Source organism: Plecotus auritus (genome assembly GCF_963455305.1).
Source record: "Plecotus auritus genome assembly, chromosome: 5".
Classification (NCBI taxonomy): domain Eukaryota; kingdom Metazoa; phylum Chordata; class Mammalia; order Chiroptera; family Vespertilionidae; genus Plecotus; species Plecotus auritus.
The window spans coordinates 98,928,254-98,938,974 of record NC_137776.1 but is presented as its reverse complement, the minus strand read 5'-3'; the positions used below and the strand labels follow the sequence as shown (position 1 = coordinate 98,938,974).

Genomic DNA, 10,721 nt, shown 5'->3' with positions numbered 1-10,721 from the left:
ATTTGCCCTTCCTCTATAATAGAAGTGTTAGAGATGAAAGAAAATTAGTAAAATATATATGAAAACCTTCCTCCTGTCAGAGTCTGGGCTCACCATGGGACCCAGAGTCAAGTCCCCGCCCATCCACATGCACCTCAAAACCACAAGACCCAGACCCAGCTGCCCCCCCACCTCATTGGGCTAGATCCAGACCCGGCCAGTCCCACCCTTTTCAAGCCCTGCCAGGCATGGGGCATAGCCTCAGGTCCACTGGCCTGGTGCCAGGATGGAGGGCGTGGCATGAGGTCCCCTAGCCCACACCGGGGCAGGGGGCGTGCCTTGAGGTCCTCCGTCAAGCCCTGCCAGGTGGGGAACATGGCCAAGCCCTGCTGGGTGGGGGGGGCATAGCCTGAGGTCTCCTGTCAAGCCCCGCCAGGCGGGGGGGGGCGCAACCTCAGGTCCCCCGGCCCAGCACCGTGAGGGGGGAGGAGCACAGCCTTAGGTCCCCCGTAAAGCCCTGCTGGGTGGGGGTGTGGCCTGAGTTCCCCTGACCCAGCATTGAGGGTGCACCTTGAGGTCCCCCATCAAGCCCCACTGGGTGGGGGGCATGGCCTGAGGTCCCCTGCCAAGCCCCGCCGGGCGGGGGGTGCAGTCTGAAGTCCCCCGGCCTGGTGCTGGGGTGGGGGGCATGGCCTGAAGTCCCCTGTCAGGCCCCACCTACTGGGGGGCACAGCCTGAGGTCCCCTGGCCTGGCGCTGGGGCGGGGGGAGCAGCCTGCGGTCCCCTAGCCCAGCACCAGGACAGGAAGCGCATCTTGATGTCCCCTGTCAAGCCCCACTGGGTCGGGGGAGGGCATAGCCTCAGGTCCCTGCTGATTGCTCGTTAAGGCTCCTTATGGGAACTTGGCCTCAGTTGTGGGTGCAGCCATCTTTGTGATGTAGTAATGGTCAATTAGCATATTCCCTCTTTATTAGATAGGATTGCTGAAGGTCAGTGCAGAACCACACCACGATGTATGTACTGTACCACTGCTGATGGCAATGCGGGCTGTCGCTGTTTGGTTGTACGAATAAAGCCGCAAGCCAGCCTTGGGTGACGGTACCGGCAGCGGCTGCCCTGCATGGTCAACATCCTCCCAGTGGTGGTACCAAGGGTGCGGTTCTTAGGTTCCGGCCTCTAACCTCGAAGTTCCACTCGAAGACGGTAACCACGCGCCTGACTGCTAGGTACTTGCATTTAAATTCTCAGCCAGGATCCCCATTTCCCAGATGAACGAAGGCTTCGCAAGATCAAGTGCCTTGCCCACAATTCGACTCTCCAGTATGCTTGACCACATAACCTAACACAGAACGAAATTCTCATTCAAATCCTGGGAAACGGAGTGTTTTTGGGAGCATCAAGGCTGACTCACAGTGTGAGGAGCGTGAGCACAGCCAAAGGCCCGGCTCGCTCCTCCCAAGGCTGAGCCAACCCGGTCGCGCCGAACAAAGGAAGCGCCGGGGTAGGCTGCGGGTAGTCGGACCCCGCCCCTCGCCTAGGCACATGCGCAGGTTGATCCCTACGGACCCCTGTGGCCCAGGCGCGCGTGACGTACAGCCGTACACCGATGCGTGGTGACGCAGGGGCGTGCGCTAGGTGGCTAATCCGGGGAGATGGCGGCTGCTGCTATGGAGGAGAAGGATTGAGAAGGGCGGAGGGAAGAGGCCGAGAGGAGAGACGTTCCCAACGGTGAACACGAACGTGCGCTCGCCCTTCACTAGGAGCTGTGCTCCGCGCCGAGGTGAGTGCGGACCCGGACACTCGCTGGGGCGGGCGGCGCTTTCCGCCATTTTCAAGCGCGGCCGTTGCGTGGGGGCCGGGAGGGCCTGGGGCCCTAGTCGGGCGAGCAGGGGAGATCGGCGTCCGGAGGGTTCTCGGAGGCAGGTTGCAGCCTTAGAGGACACGGCTGGAGGCTCGAGGTGGCCAGGAAAGGAGGCCGGGTCGGACTAAGGCTGACGGGACCGGAGGCGACAGGACGCCGTGGAGGGAAGGCCACGGTGAGACGTGAAGTCCGCGGGAGGGAAGCGCGTTGCACTGAGATTGGGGACGGGAGTGGAAGGGGTTGGGCCAGAGTTGAACGGAGTGTGGCTTCGAGGGGTTGGTTAACGGGGTCACGGGAAGTTAATGCCTCGGTATTATCGTGGCTTGTAATTAGTATTTGTAACAAGAATAGGCAACAGGCAAAAAGCCTGCTCCTTCGAAATAGTTACATCCCTGTTTTGTTTGCTTTAAATAATGCTTCCTTGAAGAGTCCCGATTTTAAGTTGCCTTCTGGTAGCTAATATTCAGGCTCTTAGAAAGTGTTCTTTAAAAAAAAAAAAAAGAGAGAGAAATGCTGTTACTTAGTTGTAACCCTTGTGGTTAGTGGCCCATCGGGAGAAAGAAGGCGAGTCGATAGGGAATTCCGTAATTGGATACGTGTAAATCAAATTAGAAAAATACGGATTATTTATTCAAAGCCTGTTAAGACTATTTTGAAGTACTTACTGCACAGATGACATTAAGGTAACTATTCAGGAACTTTGGAAGACAGAATATGAACAGAAAGCCTATGTTAAAAGGACTGCCTCTTGGGAGCGCTGAGCTGACTTTTAGGTACACTAGTGCAGGTTGTATTTTTTGCCTGTTAACGTGCAGGGGTAGATCTATTTAATGCAAATAAAACTTGTACTTGAAAGGAAACATGTTATTGTTCCCTTGGTAGCATTTCCCCTCTAATAATAATTACACTTAACACCCATCTTTTACTACCATACTTTCGCACTTTTTAATTGATATCCTTTCCAAGAAGATAAAAATACTGTGTGGATTTGAGTTTGTGCTGAGGCTTAAAGTTACATTTTTAGCCAGTTTTCTTGAAAAAACGTATCTTTCGATACTCTTGGGAAGGATTTTGGTAGAAAGTTGGCCTTACATCACAGTGCTTTAGGAAAAAAATAAATCCTTATTTACGAAGTTGATGGCTTAAGTTGCATTGTTCTGTTGGTAAAAAATATTTAAAGGACAAATTTTGCAATCACATTTTTAACTTGACTTAAGGCTTTAATTACACTTAAAATTTTTTATTGATTTCAGAGAGGAAGTGAGAGGGAGAGAGAGATAGAAACGTCTATCATTGACCAGCTCCCTCCTGCACGCCCCCTACCGGGGCTTGAGTCTGTAACCTATGCACTGACCAGAATCCAACCCGTGACCTCCTGGTTCATAGGTTGTTGATGCTCAACCACTGAGCCCTGGCTGGTCCTTTAATTATACTTTTAATAACCACTTTATGTGCTTTTTTGAACTTTTTGCTAAGTGTTAAGTCCATATACTTTTCTTTTTCACATTACTTTGGGAAAAAACATGTTATCTGACAGTTGCTGAAGTTTGAACTGTTTCATATTTCAAAATAAGACAGTAAGGTTACAGTAAACCTCTATAACAACAAATGCATTTGCAAAGATATTAGTGAAAGTTATTCACTTATGCAGGTACTTACGTAATTCCTGTGAGGTTGCTTAGGAAAAAATGAAGACTTTTACCAGTGTTTTCAGATAAAGTAGTATTAATTAGTTGGAGTCTGCATATTAGAAAACTTCATTATCAAAGTGCTTATTAGATATCAAAAAAATTACCAGTTGTTTAAGTATTCCAGATTTGTTGTTTAAGATTCTAAATTGGCCCAGCGGGCATGGCTCTGTGGTTGAGCATCGACCTATGAATCAGGAGGTCACAGTTCAATTCCTGGTGGGGCTGGGTTGTGAGCTCAATCCCTAGTGTGGGGTATGGGAAGACAGTCAATCAATGATTTTCTGTAATCATTGATGGTTTTATCTTTCTCTCCCTCTCCCTTCCTCTCTGAAATCAATTTAAAAATGTATTTTAATCCTCACCCGAGGATATTTTTCCTTTGATTTTAGAGAGAGAGGGAAAGACAGAAACATCCATGTGAGAGAAACACATCGATTGGTTGCCTCCTACACGCACCTTGACCATGGTCTGGGCTGGGGAGGAGCCTGTATTTGAGGTATGTGCCCGAATCGAACCCAGGACCCTTTGGTCCACATGCCAATGCTCTATCCACAGAGCCAAACCTGCTAGGGCAAAAATATATTAAAAAAAAAAAAAAGATTCTAAATTGACCTAGTTTTCTGCCAAACGTTTCTCCTGGATTTAAAAAAAAATATATATTTTTTGATTTTAGAGAGGAAGGGAGAGGGAGAAAGAGATAGAAACATCAATGATGAGAGACAATCATTGATCGGCTACCCCCGGCAGGCCCTCTACTGGGAACTGAGCCCACAACCCAAGCATGTGCCCTTGACTGGAATCGGACCCAGGACCCTTCAGTCCGCAGGCTGACACTCTGTCCACTGAGCCAAACCAGCTAGGGCCATTACTCCTAGATTTTATTTGTGTTGAAACTTTTTTTTTTTTTTTTAAATATATTTTATTGATTTTTTACAGAGAGGAAGGGAGAGGGATAGAGAGTTAGAAACATCGATCAGCTGCCTCTTGCACGCCCCCTACTGGGGATGTGCCTGCAACCGAGGTACATGCCCTTGACCGGAATCGAACCTGGGACCCTTCAGTCCGCAGGCCGACGCTCTATCCACTGAGCCAAACCGGTTTTGGCTGTGTTGAAACTTTTGCTTATAAGAGATGTTAATTTTTTTCCCCCAAATGGTGAAAGTTTCTCTGTTGCTGTAATGTGTTGTGTGACAAGTTAGTCAACTGATCATAGTTCTTACTATTTAAAAGTATTTTGTCTTTTGTCTTTGGCAGAGCTACAGGTTCAAAATTTTGTTAGTTGAACACACTTTCTCTTTGGTAACATTTCTCTCCCCATTGCAAAGAATTTACGCTAGTCCTAGACACAGAAGCTTTTAAATACCAGTATATTGGAAAAACTTACATTACTCTCATCTTTTCTGGCCCTTGAACATTTTAGTGTTTTCTGGTAGAGTGACTAACTTCATAATGTTTTTATTGTACCTTATATTAGTAATTTGAGTGCCTATAAATTCCCAGGGCTGAGTAGTATTGGAAAGGGCATGGGTTTCAACAGGAGACACACCTAGGATTGAATGCCAGGCTCACCACTAACTAGCTTTCTTCTACTAGATCAGTTAATTAAACTTCTGAACTTCAGTTTCCTTTTATATGAAAATGTTAATTATAATATCTCAAAAGTGAAGGGAAGTGTCTAACATATAGTGAGCATTCAGTGAATTTTTATATTTTTCTGTTAGTGATTTGGTGACATTTTCAGTTTTTTTAATCCTATATAATAAAAGCCTAATATGCAATTGTTCGACTGGGAGTTCGACTGCTCGCTATGATCTACGCTGACCACCACTGCCGGTCTCGATGGGCCCTGACGAGAGCAGGACCGCGGCGGGATGGTTGAGCAGGTGAGCGGACGGTGCCAGGCCAAGGTGGGTGTGAGCGGGGGTCCGATTGCCCTGCTGATCGCCCTGCAGGCACTTAGGGAACTGGACAGGGGGTGTGGACCTGATTGATTGCCCCGCAGGCGGGATGGTGGAGCAGGTGAGGGGGCGGTGTCAGGCCATGGTGGGGTGCCAGTTGGGGTTGGGGGGCTTCGAGGCTAGGGGCTTGAGCTGGGGCTGTGAGCCTGGGGGCATGAGCTAGGGCCCTATCCCTGCAGGCCACCCTGAGGAACCCCACCCATGCATGAGTTCGTGCACCAAGCCTCTAGTTGTGATAGAATTGACATACCATTATATTAGTTTTAGGTGTATAACATAATGGTGTTTTGTTTTTTGCTTTTTTATATACACTTTAAAAAAATATTTTTTTGATTTTTTACAGAGAGGAAGGGAGAGGGGTAGAGAGTTAGAAACATCATTGAGAGAAACATCGATCAGCTGCCTCTTGCACACCCCCTACTGGGGATGTGCCCGCAACCAAGGTACATGCCCTTGACCGGAATCGAACCTGGGACCCTTGAGTCCGCATGCCGACGCTCTATCCACTGAGCCAAACCAGTTAGGGCAGGGCCATATGCACTTTTAAATAATTTTTTATTTTTCAGTTACAGTTGATGTAGAATTTTATATTAGTTTCAGTTGTACAACCCAATGATGAGACATTAATGTAACTTACGAAGTGATCACTCTGATAAATCTATTACCCACCTGACACCATATATAATTATAACATTATTGCATCTATTCTTACGTTTTACTTTACATCCCCATGACTGTTCTGTAACTATCAATATGTACTTCTTAATCCCTTCACTCTTTTCACCCATCCCTCTCACCCCCTCCCATCTGGCAGCCATCAAAATGCTCTCTGTATCTATGAGTCTGTTTCTGGCCTGCTTGTTCGTTCAGCACAGTATCCTCTAGGTCCATCCATGTTGTTGCAGATGGCAATATTTTATTGTTTTTTTTTTTTTTTTTTTTAAATATATTTTATTGATTTTTCACAGAGAGGAAGGGAGAGGGACAGAGAGTCAGAAACATCGATGAGAGAGAAACATCAATCAGCTGCCTCCTGCACACGCCCGACTGGGGACGTGCCCGCAACCAAGGTACATGCCCCTGACCAGAATCGAACCTGGGACTGCTTTCAGTCCGCAGGCTGACGCTCTATCCACTGAGCCAAACCGGTCTCGGCTATTTTATTGTTTTTTTATGGCTGAGTCATATTCCATTGTATATATGAACTACTTCTTTATCCATTCATCTGTTGATGGGCACTTAGGTTGCTTCCATATCTTGGCCATTGTAAATAATGCTGCAGCGATTGTAGGAATGCATATATCTTTTTTATTTAGTATTTTGGTTTTTTTCAGATAAGTAACCAGAACTGAAATTGCTGGGTCCTTCTTTGTCTCTTGTTAAAGCCTTTACTTAAAGTCTTATTTTGTCGGGTATAAATACTGTCACCCCATAGCATTTTGTATATACTTTCATAAACCTCTGTCCTGTTGGGTTATAAATATTTGTGTCTTAAAATTTTAATTATTTAAAAAAATAAATTTTTATTGATTTCTGAGAGGAAGGGAGAGGGAGAGAGAGGTAGAAACATCAATGATGAGAATCATTGATCGTATGCCTCCTGCATACCCCCTACTGGGGATTGTGCCCACAATCCCAGCATGTGCCCTTGACCGGAATTGAACCTGGGACCCTTCAGTCCCCAGGCTCACACTACCCACTGAGCCAAACCAGCCAGGGCTAAAATTTTAATTTTTTAAAAATTTCATAGGAAGGGAGAAGGGTAGAGAGATAGAAACATAATGACGAGAGAATTACTGATCGGCTGCCTCCTGCACACCCCAGACTAGGGATTGAGCCCAAAACCTAGGCCTGTGCTCTGACTACGAATCTGTTGCAGTAAGTTCCTCCTTGACCCTGCTTGCTGGGACAATTGTTGGAGTAAGTTTTTCCTTGATTCTGCTCGCAGCACCAGTTGTGGGAGTACTTACTCCATCCTGCCAGACTACGCCAACTGTGGGGTACACAGGTCCTCCTCTGCCAGGAACTGGACCTTCATGGATGCTGGGCATTAGACAGAGGAGATATGAGAAGGCATAGCCTTATAGGAGAGAAACTTGATTGCAATCCAAATAGCCATTGCTACTTGGAGCTGTCTTGGTAACACAGTAGCAAGCATAGGAGCTACCAGGTGTATCGGTAACTAATGCGAATTTTGTAATCAAAGAAAACATGATAATTTCAAGAGAAACATCAAAAGTGCTTTATTCAAAGTAATGTCCATCGCTAGCTACACATTTCCCCATCTTTCAGGTAATTTGTGGATACCGTCCCAATAGAACTTTTCTTGTTTGAGGCAAACCATCCAGAGATCCAATTTTCCACTTCTTCGTATGTTTTGAAGTGCTGCTCAGAAAGTGCGTGTGCCATCGATGGGAACAAGTGGTAATCTGAAGGAGCAAAGTCTGGTGAATACAGCGGGTGGGTTAATACTTCCCAGGCAAGATCTTTTAACTTGTCTTTAACTGATTTTGAAGTGTGTGATGGTGCATCATCATGAAGCAGAATTACTTTGCTGTGTCTTCTGGCCCATTCTGGTCATTTTACGATCAAAGCGTGGTTCAAATTGATTATTTGTTGTCAGTAATGATCAGTATTAACGGTTTCACCTGGTTTTAGAAGCTCATCATACACTACACCTTCCTGATCCCACCAAATGCAGAGCATTGTCTTCTTTCCGAAGCGATTTGGCCTTGCAGTCGATGTTGATGGTTGACCTGGATCAACCCATGATTTTGTGCATTTGGGATTCTCAAAATAAAGCCACTTTTCATTGCCAGTCCCAATTCGATGCTAAAAAGACTATCTTTTGTGCTGTTGAAGCTACATTTTACTGGTGACTTTTCGGTTTTCCATTTGTCTTTTGTTCAGTTGATGTGGCACCCATTTTCCTTCCTTTAAAATCTTTCCCATTGCTTGTAAACGATCAGAAATTGTTTGCTGAGCAAGGTTTAATCTTTCTGCAAGTTCGTTTTGCGTTTGACACACATCTTCATCCAATAATGCTTGTAATTGTTGGTCTTCAAACTTTTTCACTTGACCTGGACGTTCTTTGTCTTTCACATCAAAATCATCACTTTTAAAGCATTTAAACCAGCATTCACAAGTATCTTGAGATGGAGCATGTTCACCATAAGCTTCCCGAAGTATATGATAACTTTCAGCAGCACTTTTCTTCAAAATAAAGTAATGAATTAAAACTTCCCACAAATGCTGTTTTTTTTTTGGCACGAAATTCGACATTTTTAAGCATAAAATTATCTATGATGTTAACAGCTTCAGAAAATTTGACATATGAAGATTTGAAGCTTGCTGTCAATACAATAAAATAGCATACATAACAAATCGCATATATATCAACATATGTGTAACTCCATTTATTGAAAAAAATCCTCATTATTTTATTTTATTTTTTTTTAAATCCTCATTACATCTGGTATACAAAAAGCTGAGCACCTAGGAGCCATAGGAGCCAGCCTTTCATAAAAGCAGCCTTGCCTCACCTGGTTAGTAACACATCTTTATACCAACTTAGACAAAAGAGTGAAATCAATCTTTGGGATATAGAAGGGCACACTTTTGCATTGCATACAGTACAATCGCTGTGTCCTTGCTCAGATTGGCCTTGAACATCCTGATTAGGGTTCCCTCACTCAAATTGGCCTTGAACATCTGGTGTACTCTGGACAGGTTCCCTGCAGCATCACACTGTGACTTTCTGGTTCATGGGTTGACGCTCAACCACTGAACTGCTGGGCTGTCTTAAGATTTTAAACAAGGCTGTCTTAATATTTTATGATATGGAAGCTTGAGAGAGAATGAAATTTAATCAGTGATTAAACCTTCCAAAACAGAAAGCACCAGACCCAGATGGGTTCATTGGTGAATTCTACGAAACAGTTCAGAAAGAGGTTATACCACTTCTCTAGTCTTTTCCAGAAAGTAGAAGAAATACTTTCTAATTCATTCTTGAGGCAGCATTACCCTAATACCAAAACCAGACAAAGACATTATAGGAGGAAAACTATAGATCAATGTCTCTGGAACACAGATCTTCAATAAAATATTAGCAAATCTAATGAAACTGAATAAAAAGAATTATACACATTATGACCAAGTGGGATTTGTTTCAGGTGTGCAAGGCTGGTTCCGCATTCAATAATGAATTGGTGTAATCCATCATATTAACAGGCTGAAGAAGAAAAATCATGATTATATCAATGAATACAAAAGAACATTAGATAGAATTCAATACCCATTCATGTTAAAAATGCTCAGCAAACTAGACATAGAAGGGAACCTCCTCTAGTTGATTTAGAAAATCTATAAACCCATCACAGGTAAAATACTTAATAGTGAGAAACTAGATGCTAAGATCAAGGACAAGTTAGAGATGGCCACACTCACCACTCCTTTTCAGCATTGTCTGGAAGTCCTAGCTAATGCAGTAAGACAAGAAAAGGGCATAAAAGGTATACCCATTGGGAAGGAAGAACTAACATTGTCTTTGTTCATAGAAGTCTATGTAGAAAATATAAAGGATCAAAAGTCTTTGTAGAAAATCTAAAGAATCAAAAAACCTCTAATAAGTGATTATAGCAATGCTTCAGGATGCAAGATAAATATACAAAAGTCAGTTGTTTTTTTATATGTATAGTCACAATGAACAGTTGGAATTTGGAACTAAAAACAGTGCCATCTAGGCTTGGCCAGTGTGGATCAGTGGTTGGGTATTGACCCTCTGAACCAGGAGGTCATGGTTTGATTCCTCTTGGGGCACACGCTCAATCCCCAGTGTGGGTCATGTGTGAGGCGATGATTCTCATCATTGATGTTTCTATCTCTCCCTCTCCCTTCCTATTTCTGAAATCAATAAAAATATATTAAAAAAAAAGAAAAAAACTGCCATCTACATTCACAACAGAAATGGTACTTTAATCCCCTCAAAATGTACAAGAGCTACATGAGGAAAACTATAAAACTTTGATGAAAAATTGAAGAAGATCTAAGTTAATGGGAAAGTACTTAATGAACATGGATATAAAGATTCAGTATTGTCAAGATACTGAGTTCTTCTCAACTTGATCTGTAGATTTAACATGATCCCAGATTATTATGTGTGTATTGATAAAATTGCTAATACATCTTGTCTCTACATACGTAAATACATATACACATGCATGTTTTTAGCTA

At 44.0% G+C, this 10,721-nt stretch overlaps 1 protein-coding gene across 7 annotated transcripts in view; it reads left to right on the top strand.

The window, feature by feature from the left end:
* Positions 1 to 1,549: 1,549 nt before the first annotated feature.
* The window catches only part of WDR33 (WD repeat domain 33), a 109,261-nt gene continuing 100,089 nt past the window's right edge, over positions 1,550 to 10,721 (top strand). For 3 of the 7 annotated variants that reach the window (XM_080667203.1, XM_080667204.1, XM_080667198.1), the window contains exons 1-2: positions 1,578 to 1,759; positions 5,298 to 5,414. Coding sequence is in view for 1 of the 7 variants with exons in the window: in XM_080667201.1 (XP_080523327.1) it covers positions 5,371 to 5,414 (44 nt within the window). In the remaining 6 variants the exon portion in view is untranslated. Of the gene's footprint in view, positions 1,760 to 5,297; positions 5,439 to 10,721 lie in introns of all 7 variants that reach the window. The other 4 variants (XM_080667201.1, XM_080667200.1, XM_080667199.1 and 1 more) reach the window with 4 other exon arrangements.